Source organism: Apteryx rowi, unplaced genomic scaffold, assembly GCF_003343035.1.
Source record: "Apteryx rowi isolate R43461 unplaced genomic scaffold, aptRow1 scaffold_108, whole genome shotgun sequence".
Taxonomy (NCBI): domain Eukaryota; kingdom Metazoa; phylum Chordata; class Aves; order Apterygiformes; family Apterygidae; genus Apteryx; species Apteryx rowi.
Genome location: NW_020447286.1, coordinates 512,865 through 525,363, shown reverse-complemented (window position 1 = coordinate 525,363; position 12,499 = coordinate 512,865). Strand labels below are relative to the sequence as shown.

The 12,499-nt window shown below is 38.7% G+C and overlaps 1 protein-coding gene across 6 annotated transcripts in view; it reads right to left on the bottom strand.

Moving 5' to 3' along the window:
- The window catches only part of SEMA3D (semaphorin 3D), a 155,034-nt gene that overhangs the window by 100,337 nt on the left and 42,198 nt on the right, over window positions 1-12,499 (bottom strand). For all 6 annotated transcript variants that reach the window (XM_026071370.1, XM_026071341.1, XM_026071352.1 and 3 more), the window contains one exon: window positions 6,448-6,637. In XM_026071370.1, coding sequence (XP_025927155.1) covers window positions 6,448-6,562 — 115 coding nt within the window. In that variant the 5' untranslated portion in view covers window positions 6,563-6,637. The remainder of the gene's footprint in view (window positions 1-6,447; window positions 6,638-12,499) is intronic.

The window sequence follows — 12,499 nt, the reverse complement described above, 5'->3', positions numbered from 1 at the left end:
CGCCTGGATGCAATCCTGTGCAATGTGCTCTAGGTGACCCTGCTTGAGCAGGGGGGTTGGACTAGATGATCTCCAGAGGTCCCTTCCAACCTCAGTGATTCTGTGATTCTGTGATTCTGTGGTTGCATGGATGATGCAGAGAGAGGTGTAAAGTCTTCCCAAAGCTGCCAGCTAAGCTGACCATAAAACTTTCATGTCTTCGGGAACAGGACAACAATATTGTAACCTCTTAGCCAGCAAACTCCTATGGTGCAACAGAACACACCTCTTGTTTGAGGAAAGCGTCTATATTGGGAACAGCAGAGATGGAGAGGAAGGAAAGGGAAATGTGATTCAAGAACCAGCACTACAAACACAGGTGTCAACAGCTAGACGCTCACTGACGTCAAGAGGGCCGTGCCCTCAAATCAGTGCATAGAAAGACAGCAAGGTTGGGATTTTCAAAACTGCTTAGCATTGGTTTTGTTTTACAACCACCTTTAGTAAAGGCACATGTAGACAAACACTTCTGAAAATATCCCCTTTGAAGATGATGCCATTGATCATGCATCTTCCCCACATTCTTCTTTTAGGGGAGCAATTCTTCGGTGCTGCCTTGTCCTTCTTTTTACAAGGGACCAATCATTCCTCCAAAAGTCCTACTCTTTTGTTTTTCTCTCATCTTCTGGGGTTTAAAGTGAACATTCAGCAGAATAGTATGGTATTTTGCGAACACAATTCCTTTTTTTTTTTTTTTAATTCCAATTGAGGGCCTTTTGTGATCATGAAAAAAGAAAACTGTTGTGAGCTACAAGCTGTTTACACTGTTAAGAGGTTGATACGGGTCAGTTCTCTAAGGTTATTCTTAGTTCAACTGCTATGTAAACTGTTGATGTCACTGACTGGAGGCTGCTCTCCAGGACATTATATGTATGATAATTATATGACAGAAAATGCAACATATAGTTGGATCTGACCTCCAAGTTCACTAGCTAAGAAAAGGAAAAAAATGTCTTTGTAAGAAATTTGCTGGTTTTCCAGTTACTAGAGCATCATAACCCCCCCCAAGTTTATACTTAGTCTATAGTATAGAGTACACAAGAATCTTTCTAGGCAGGGCCAGGAGTGCTTATCCATCTTCACCTGGGGTATGTTTTAAGTATCCGTGTACACTGCCTCCAGAAAACATATCTGAGACAACAGTTAGGGCAAAATCTACTTCATGACTAGCCAACAACCTGAATATAGGATCTTTTTAACTCTCACATACAGATTTCAAGTTACTTAACAAAGGAATCTGAGGCACAGTTTTGTTTTGTTTTCTTTTTCCCTGAGAAATCAATAATCACCAAAAATGAATAAAACAACAAATAAAATAAGGGATTACTTGAAAAAAGCACTCCCTCACTCAGCAGATTTTCCTTAAACTTTGCGGGCATTCAGAATTGTAGCTGTTGATATTACCACAGAGGCATGTTTTTTACTGATTTTTCTTCCTCTTCCTGTACAGCCATCACAGCTGCAGAAACGCAAGCTGATTTGTAGGCTTTTTTGTACATGGCTGGTTTATGATGTTCCAGTCATTCATACTTGTGCAACCCCCCTTTGAAGTACTGGGATTTCTACAATGTCACAGACAGTTTAAATGAGGCTCGTGGAGCTACGCAATTGTAACTATATTTTACATGTGCAATTAAATGGTGCATGCTGTGGAAATAAGCCAGCTTTACTGAAACAGAACAAACTGACTGCTCTGATGTAAGAGTTAAACATCCCTTCAGTCATAAACTGAACATGTTTAAAGCAAAAATAATTTAGAAAACAGGATGCTTGGCATTGTAAAGTATTATGTTCAAAGGATCATTTTTAGAATATTAAGGAAATGTACTAACCCAATAAAATTTTCAGAAGAATCTCTGGCACCAAAATGTTATCCTCTGTTTTCTTTTCGACTGTGTCATAAGAATGGATCATTCTTAGGGGGATGTATGAAAAACACTGCATGAAGCTAAACATTATTCCTAAATATGGCTAATTTCCGTGTGGACCTGATGATTTAACGTTGTTATCCTTCAACAGAGGAGAAAGAACTGTATGTCTTTAGTTTATTTATATAAAGAAAAAATGAGAAGGAATGGAAGTTTGATCCTGCTGCAGTCTACTTTGGTGGCAAATCTCTTGCCCTGAGTTTAGAAGGAAATAGACTGCATCTTAATTCATTTAATGTGAAAAAGAAAAAGGCCCCAGTCCAGGAAGCAGGTGCACGCTTATGTGATATAAATGTATCCTTAGAGTGTGCAGACTACCTCTAAGGTATCCATGAAAATTAACCAAATAAAGCAAGACAGTAGGCTTAAATTTGGTTTTAGGCATCTGCATCTACACTGGAAAATTTTTAGGAGCACCATGAATGGAAAGAGGCCAAAAAATGTTTTTTTCTAGGATGAGTTTAACCTTCCTAGTCTCTGTGAATCTCCCTAGAAACACACATATGCAAATCCATAGAAAAGTACATGTTAAAAAGTTGGCAAAGTTTATTACACAGAAGATAGACAGGAATAAGACTGTCTACACAATATGAATTCTACATGTTTATACCTATAATATAGTAATAGTATACAGAATTGCCACTGTCAGTAACAGAATTGACACTGTCCTCTGAATGACAGTAGTCAGTGAGAGGGGTATACAAAACCCCGTCTGCATTTGTTGTCGAGGTTGAAATGAGGGCACTAAATGAGGTAGTAGACAGCAAAAACAAAAGGATGTACTGCTTAGGGAAGCTGAATGTCACTTCTGTGCTTGAGTTCTTCTATGATTCGGAGGACAGTCATAGGGTATCTCCAGCCACAGCAGAACAAATGATGAACACACATTGTTGCTCAGAGACTGAGTGTAGCATAATACAAATACTATTCAAATATTACCCAGAAATCAGACCCTAGGTTTCTAAAGGTGGTAATCTTCTATTAGCAGACAGTTTGTTTGACTTTTCCTAATTTTATAGCTATAACATAATAAAGATACCTCATAATCTTGCCAAAGTACCTAAAAGGTAGATTGATTAAGGTCTACGTAGTGAGAGCACACTAGAAGCATCAAGAGAGCAATGCTAATTTCTGTGTAGGAATGACATGCACCACTATCTAAAAGCTAAAGACTGAGTGAAGAAGATAAAAATAAACTTTGAATTTTTCAATTAATGAGTCAGATAAATGTGGGAATATAGGTATGTAACTAAAAACCATAGCATATTATATCAACACAGGTGGAATATATATATTCTTGACTTTGCAGGTCTAATGCAGCTATTTAATTTGAACATGTGTTTGTAGGTTTATGTGTGTACAGTCTTTTAAACATGTATTTTTAGAACTGGGGCAAAGAATAAAGGAAATCCATCATCTGGCATTGTGTTGATACCCACATAATTCATTGGAATATCAGGAATCTTAACATTTCTGGCACAGATTTCTGCTACGTTAGCTATCTTGCAGAAGATGAAAACCTGTAACTGCCATGCAGACAAGCTCTGAAGTTTTAATTGCTGTCTGAAAGCAGAGGGCTGGTGAGGCACTAAGGTTTATTGAAGCTCCAAAGGGAGTGCGTTCTTGTGGTTATAGACACTTCTTTCAACTACCCCACCCTGCTCCTTCCCCCTCTTCCTGCATCCACTGCTGACTTCTCTCTCAATTTTCTCCTTCTCCATGCTCCTTTACTACTCTTCCCTCTTTTTCTTCTTCCCTTCCTGTCCCCTGTACTTCTTCATCCTCAGCATTTGTCACTTGGTGTGCTCTTTCTTCTCCTTACTGCCAGGGCGTGGGAAAAAAAAGAAAAAAAGATTTCTCGCTTTCCACTGCGGTGCCCTGTCCTGCAGCTGTGAGATGAAGCAACGGAGGGGAAAGTCCTGCCTGGTTCCAGCAGTCCTGCCCTAGCAAGTTCTGGGAAGTTCTGGGAAGAGGGAGCTATTCCACCCTATAAACACATCGCAACTGGAAAGGGACGAAGCCATTTCCCTTGAAAGACAACATCTTTGTCAGTCAAATGAACAGGCATGTGTGATCAGGTTTTCAAAGCCTCCTGATGTGGCCAAGTTTAGTCCGTTTTCCACAGAGATGGAAAAAGGCCTCATACTAACCTCCTCATGATATTTCAGGTCTTAACTCCAAAGAATGGAGAAGCCAGGACTTGTCAATCACATGACTCTAAGGATTTTATAAGTACTGGCAAGACGGTTCATTTCTCCTACATCTTATTCTCAGGGGTTGTTTTAGCTGAAATGCTTGAAGAAAATATAAGCTTAATCCTGACATCTATATTAATAGTCAGGACATCTGACTTGGTTATAAACAATAAAAACATGATTAATTATGACAGGCACTACTGTATATGTTAAATAATGGCTTAGGAAGACACACTGTGTTTCTGGAAATGGAACTCAGTATCTTCAAAAATAATAATAATAATAATAATAATAATCCATTTTAACTCTCTTCCTGGGTAAGAAAAGTGTGGGTTTCCTTCAGAATTCATATCAACTATGTGTTTTCCTTTATGTCTTCTTTCCTTCACTTTTATCCATACAGTATTCAGAGACATAGCAGCAAGTGAATATAGCAGACAAGGTTTTTTAGAACACTTTTTCCCTCATTTCTATTTTAATACATCTGGAAATGTGAAAACAATGCAGTTACTTTTTTCTTGTTCTCTACAGGAAAAGAAATGTAACCCCCCCAAAAAACACGGAAAGAGGAAACACAAAAACATCTGATAATTCTCTCTCTCTCTCGGCTTTTTAGTCACATCACAGCTCTCCAAATTAAGATTTATGTGCCAGTTTGTATCTGTTGTTGCTTTTTTTTCCTCCTACAGAAATATAGGTGGAAAAGTTTGGATAGGAAACTAGAACTCTCAAGCCAAACTGAAAGGTTTATAAAGTTCCTAATAAAAGTTTGGGTTACAGCCTAAATATCAATCATCCACTCATTGTCTTTTTAAACGAGCTCAGGCATTTTCCCAACCACTCCCAGCAGGTCTCTGCCACCATTTTAAACTAAGATTTCACTTTTGTGTTTTTTTTCCTGTGTTGACCTCAATAATTTTTATCTCCTCTTCTCCTCTACCTGACAAATTTATCCATCAGGATTTTGCCAAAGGCTAGCTGCCTTTGAAGTACAGAGGAATTCACTGATCGTGAATGTCAAATCCACAATAAATGCCATCATCATATGGTATATGCTGCTATTGGGAATTATCTCAGAAGGCCTAGCTGTGAAAAATCTGGCTGTATGTTAGAAGGTTTTACTGCTAACATTCATAACTCAAGTCAGGTCTTTCAGTTTCCGTGTTCATTGGCTTAAGTGAGTGTAACTGTTTCCTGAAATTATAAAAATGTTGTCAAGATCTCTTGATCTCGCTTCCTCTCTCTCACAGGCAGACACATCGAAACGCATGTACACACCACACGCAGTGGTGTACAAAACTAGCAAAGCAGAAACTTGTAAATAAATAGCATTTCATTGTGCTTACTCAATAAATTCCTTTGTGTGTTACAGCTCATGATAAACATATCATAATCACTGGTGAAGGCTTTACAGCCTCCTGTTCCATCAGACCATCTTGAGCTTAATTCTACCATGCAGAGGAAGAGCTATGTTTGAAAACCTGACAGCAGAATTAGCTCCCATAAGGGCAGGGTGCTGACATAGTTGAAAAATAACTAGCTGGAAAGCATTTGCTTTAGCTAAAGAAGACAATATCAAAGTAATATATCTTCCTGTGTTGTAAAACTGTGGAAGTGTACTGTACATTCAAAGCAACAAGAAATCCACACTTTCTATAAGAAGAAGAATTAAAAATATATATGCATTTAAACTCCTCAGCCTGTGACATTCTCAACAAGAAATAGACTTAAGGTTAAGGAATTCCTCAAAAAATAAGGGCTTGTGATCCAAAGAGGTAAGAAGAAAGAAAACAACATTTTGAGAATTTCACATACCAATTTACTGTTAGAGAGAAAAAAAAAAAAAAGATTATGAAAAGTAGGTGCCTAAACATTGGCATCCTTTGAAACGCTTGGGATATTTTATCTCAAGTGCTGCTCTAGAAGGATGTGGGTATCCCCCTGGTCCCACGTCATCCCAGCCAGCCACATGGGAGTGTCTACAGTGTACCTTATGGTGTTTCAAGGAGCACTAGAAGCCTATGTTTAGGCAAGTGAATCCCACCTAATTTATGTTAAAAAAAAAAAAAGCTATATTTCATAAATATGTACCCCTTCCCTCAAAAAAGAGAATTTAATACTGTCTCAGGATAGGATTCATACATCTTTAAGGCTCCTGTTGTATGTTTCTGGGAACTGTAGTGACAACCGTGTTTCATTTTCCTGTTTAATAACAGAAATGAACTGCTGGCAACATCACATCAAAACAAAAGTGGCAGAATCAGAAAAAGTGCTGAAAAGTTTACCTTTATAGGAAAGCTTAAGTCTTGGGATATTTTGTTTTGACGTTCCAGTGACTGGAAGGAACAGCATTGCTAAAGATAACAAGCTGCAGGCATGTGGTACTTGGGAAGCTCTCATTCTGCTCTCTTCTTCTGTATTTTTTTTGAACTATGGTGAAAAATCTCCCAGCTTTTCAAACAATCCAAATTTAATCTGAAAGCAAAAATAAAACATCTGTAGATCTTTTGCATCATCATATAAATAATGTTTCTGAAAGCAAGCCAGACCTATCTTTAAGGAGTAGCTTAAACAGTTAACAAATTTGCTACAAAGGACATTTTTCTCTAGTAGAAACCAAAACATTATAAATCTGTTTCTTTAATACTAAATTTATACATTTCGAGGTTGGAAGAATATTTAAGCTTTTCAAAGAATAATGTCTAGCATAGCTAACTTTTAATCAAAAATTAAATTAGTACAATATCCGTAAAAAGAACATTTGCCATTCATCTCATTAGTTCATACTGATCTGCTGGATATCTTAATGTTTTATAACTCTCTCTTTATCTCAGTACAACAGCTATTGTATGTTTATGCTATGGCTAGAATAGACTGTAATATCTCAGATACCATGGGCATACAAGCTGAGTTAACAGTGAGTACATATTCATCACAAACATTCATACATAAGCTAAAAAAAAATGGATATGACAAGCAGTTGTGTTTAGTTTTAATAGAAAAAAAAATCAATGCACAGCTGATGGATTTAAAAGTACTTTTCAATATGATGTTTTCTGTGGAATAACTGTGAGGCATAGCTGCCTCAGTTCACGCACCGTAATGTCCTATAAACTTTAATGAGTAGTTCATGCTGAGGTCAATAGGCTGATACAGGATTATGTTAACACAGTGCACAACTAAGCCAGCTTTGCAACACTTTTCACTTAATAATGGTCATTCATATTCCATAAATCTTAAACTGTTTTACAAAAGAAAGTAATTATCACTGTCCTTATTTTCCTTATGCAAAAATGGATTCATAAAACTGCAGTGAACCTACTTCCTCAAGGTCACACAGCCACCCTGGTAGCTGAACAGAAAATAGCAACAGTTCTCCTGATGTCCTATTTTGTACCCAATTACATGGGAACCCCTTTGTCCAATAACTCAACTTTTGCATATGTATTTGAATTTGCATGCTGAGTTTTGAAGGCAGAATCTGATGGTTAATAAATCGCAGAGGTCAGAGCATGAAAATGCCGGTGAGACCAGATCTGTCCCCCTTCAAGTGCACCATACCAGAGGTCAAACAAGATAGTGAAATGACAAATGTCAGTGTTCGAGTAATACTGTAAATCAGTGAGTAAGCAAATGTTGTGGTTAGCAGCTAGAGCTGGGAGATTAATGGCTCATGATTTTTCATGAACAGCATTTCAAATTCTTTTCTGAATGGCACTGAAACCACCTGCTTGATGGAGCAACTCTAGCACTCTTGTCAGCTAGCACTGCACAAGCATCGAAGGGAGGTTTTTCGCTCATCTAATGGAGGTGCAGCACAGCCCATGGTCCCCGGCTGCAAGGCCCTTTCAGACCTGGGCCACTCTGTGTGTCTTGCACTTAACCTCCTGATGTAGGTAGTGCATCCTTCCTGGAGCAAAGGGATTTGAAAGAGGATTCCTTTGGTTTTCTGGAGTGTCTGTGCCAGAAGGATCCTGTCTCAGGAGAAGTTGGGGCTTTCTGAGCCTCCAGCTCTTCTGCCAATAGTAAAAGACAAGCGAGTTTATAGAAAGGGCGTGATGGAGACAGAGAGAGGGAAAGGTTCTGTACAAACGCCTGGAGCATCCTTGCTACTGCAGAACATTGAACTTCTTTCTTCTCTGTCCCTTCCTCAACACCAAGATTCAATGTCTGAATGTACTCCTTTTGGCCAAGTGCCATTACATATTCTTGAGATGACATGAAAAGAAAACAAAATAAACATCAAATGCCTCTGGTTTGCTCTTCTTCCCCTTCTCTTTACTAGAGTGTAGGATCCTGAGAGGAAGCCCTTACTTATTCCTTATCAGTACATCTATCTGCGGCTGGAATACAAACGGCTGGTGCTGACTTTTACTATTGCAGGGTTATATTACATTAAAGAAATCTTTCTGGAGGGAAGAAGGGGAAAAAAAAGGGGTAGGGAGGAGGGCTATGTAAAGACAAGAGACACCAGCCCTGTTCATCTTCTGTGGGATGATAGAGACAGGCCACACTTCAAAAAGAAGCAGTTTACAAGGAGCCAGTCTCGCTGCAAACATGCTGAGAAGTCATGGCCTGAGGGTCTGGGTCTCAGCCAATAGAGATCTCACCAGAGGATTTGGGCTCATTTTCTTGAGGCAAAGTACACTGAAGAATCAGGACTAAAGTTACCACTGATAGAATAGAGCAGTTGCCTGAACACACTGTCATTTGCTTACTTATAGATTGAGACCAGCACTGAATTAGACCTTTTGGCTGTGAAGAACCTGACGTTCTCATGTAGGAGTTTTTTGCTAACGGAAACCTTCCTTTCCTTCCCCCCCCCCCCCTTTCTTCTATCTGAATAATGCCTGTGAAAAACCATTTACTTTAATGCCTGACACAAGGCATTTAGTTTACACTGGAGGCAGCTGCTCTGTGAGCTTGAGCCAACCCTGTCTTGTCCTAGATTCATTGCAAGCTGGCTGGATTGTCACATATATTTTTAGTTTATGATGATCTTCTAATACAACTCCAGCTTCCACACAGTCCTTCCAAGAATCTAATGACTTGCTCAGGTTAATGAACTTCAGACCAACTAACCAGCTATTAATCTTCAGGAAATACCCTTCCTCTCTGTAACATATGCAATGTCAATCAGTGTCCTACACTTACAAGAGCTGTAGTCACACAGATCAGAAGCACTCAGGCCCATGAACAGAAATAGAATATGGAATCGAAAAGCAAATCCAGCTCCCTCCATTCTTTTATCCCCCCAAAGGTCAGAAGACTTTTGTCAGAGACAGAGAAGTTGTTGTATCCTTGAGTTCTTTGATACCTCTGCTAAGCACCCCACACGCTCTAAAACTTCCTTGTGATGAACAAACCTAAAGTAAAGGAGGAAGAAGAGCATGAAAACAAAAATGCTGTGGCTAAAGTTGCTTTCTCACCTTAGCTTCAGCTAGGATATATCTGTCCCCTGTTATCACCTGCGAGACTGCTCGAGGAAGGAAGCTATGCATACACCCAGCTGAAACACAGGGGCATTTCCACCAGAATGAAGGGAGCCATTCGCCCGCCCCCCGCTGGGGTGGGAAGCACGTTGAAGAAGAGGGGCTGATGCGCCTGGCTCAGTCCTGGCAGAACCTCCCTGGGGGGGCTCGTAAATTTGTAACGGGCTGCAGGTTAAAACTGCCAAAAGACCAAACTGGAGACCCACTGGTATTCTGCCATCCTGCCAGCGAGAGCCAGCTGGACGTACCTGGCCCGTGTGCGATGGCATGTCCATGAAACAAGGTGTCACCTCCCTGCAATAGGTCAGATTTAGTGGAGCCCATAAAACAGATTACTCTGAAGCTACTGTCTGAAACAGGAAAACCTGGAGTCAATTTACTAAACATAATTTATTCCAGGCCCTTTGTTGCAATAAACAGAGCTCTTCAGCCTTCTCAAATACACAGCCAATAGGGAGCTCTGTGCTTATGTGATTTTTTTCAGTTTGTTCAACTAAATCCTATCGAAATGCAAAATCTAGCATGCACAGATACTGTGTAGCTTTCTGACTTCCCCTGGCGTCGCGAAGTCCAGAAGTTAAAGGACCCTGACCAACCCACAAAAACACACTTTTTTAAACCATAGCTCATATAATAAGTGCGATAATAATGTTGTACTTATAAGTAGGCTGAGTAAGTTATCTAGGCCATTTAGTTGCAAAATGTAAAAGAGCTGGGTTTTCTTTCTGCTCCTCAGCTGTCCTCTTCTGAGATCTTGGGATTTTATTTTTTTCCATAGAGCGAGTAGAGAGTAAATGAAGATATCCTTTGCTGACATTAACCAAATAACATGAGTGGATTGTTATACAAACACATTGCTTAAATCAATTTAACACTAATTAGTTCCAAAAAGAAAGAAAGAGTACTCCACCTACATTTCAAATATGTATTGAAAGGTGTGTGCCTGTCTACTCATAATGTACACATACTTTATCTACATGCATTCAAGTATAAAGTACATAGTTCTAACTACAAATATATATATTTGGTTTGTTTGTTTTCTTGTCGATGTATCACTTCTAAGTGGTCATACCTGCTTCCAAGAGGAATATTTCTGTGGCTGTCTACTCTGTACTTCAGGACTGTACCATGAACTGGATATTGAACATTCTGCCTTAGCAAGAGGAAAAACTACAAACAAGCATGAGTCAGATTAATAGCTCATCAAATAAAATAGACTAAAAGTAAAATTTAGTCTCCAGACTCACTTAACATCCTCAACTTACTTTTTAAATAACAAAGATGACATTGATCCAGACCACAATGAAACTGTGTTCTTGTACCGCTTAGATAGACGGTCTGTTGATATACTATTTGGCAGAGAAGGCTTTTCTCTTCATTGTGAAACCTCAGTTTAAAGCTAACTCCATCCAAGAACTGGTAAACAGTATTATTCATAGCTATTTTCCCATTTATTAAGTAGCTTTTGTGCAGTTTATAGTGCAGCAAATGTTCTCCTCTTCAAGGATTCAAGGAAATACTTCTCTTTTTTACAAAAAAACCTCAGCTCAGTATCGCGTCACTTCCCACCACTAGCAGAAATAACTGAACAAAAATACAATGATACAATCCAAAAAATGAAGTGAGTCTACAGTGGGTGATTAAGGGTTGTTTTTTTCTTTGTGTGTGTGTGTGTGTGTGTGTGTGTGTGTGTTTTGTTTTTTTTAATCATTGCTACTAGTATATCTGGTTTAGATAGGTTTTTGCCATAAAACAGATATTAATACTGTTAAACACTCTAATGAATAGTAGTGATTCATATGATACATACTCCAGCTTATAATGAGATTTTACAAAGCACAGTCTTTACCTTTATTAAGCTCCTCACAGGATTTATACCCTATCCATTCAGTACAGTGTTTGGAAGTCTAGACAGGTCTCTGCTCTGATTCCCATTTGAGAAGAGCCAAGCAGAGCAAAGAGAAATGAAGAGACTGGGAGACAAAATAAGACAACCGAGGGAGCAAAGAGTTGCCAACAATCCTATTTTCATTAGAGAGAATCAGCTGATAATAAATAAAGTTCTACAATGGGTGGAAAATATTTTTGAGGATTAGACTGCATTTTCAGTTCATTAGGACAAAGATAAACTGAAGCTAAAGTAAAAAATGGAGACAAAGGAAGTGAAACAAAAGAGAGGAAGGAGAAAGATATGATTTGGGGGAGTTATTTTTTACAGTTTTCTGAGTCTTTCTAAATATAGGGCTCAGTGAAGCTAGTCTACTGATGGAAACACTTATAAAAGGCATGTAGCCTGTTAGGAGATAAACACTGGTAAAAATGGATTTTCTTGATAGAGTAGTCTGTATCACACTGCTGTGAAGAGCTTTTCTGCACATAAACTTTAATATATATTTTAAATTATACATATAGGAAATGAGCAATTGATCCTTAAAAGGCACCAGAATTTTTTTTCAGGTCCCTAATGTCAATGAGGTCAGCATTTCATCCAAAGATTTCACCTAGAAATAGAAGTAAAACTTTCAGAATGTGATATATAGGTAGATAGCCCTGCACACACACACACACACACATGTCATTATGTATCATTAAAAAGAGTGCTTCTGGGAAGCTTTATCTATGGCATTATGCCTTCCGGGAATATAACTCATTAATCCAAGACTGAGGATAAAACAAGGGCTACTCTTTTGCAAAGAGTAGCTAGGCAGATGAATAAACAGTGTGAACTAGCCAGATGTGCAACTGATGTCATCCACATATAAATATCTACATGCCTTTCACTTTAATGTTAGATGCATATGCATTTCATATGGAGTTTTTTTCTTTTTGCGAGTGTTTGGTGGGA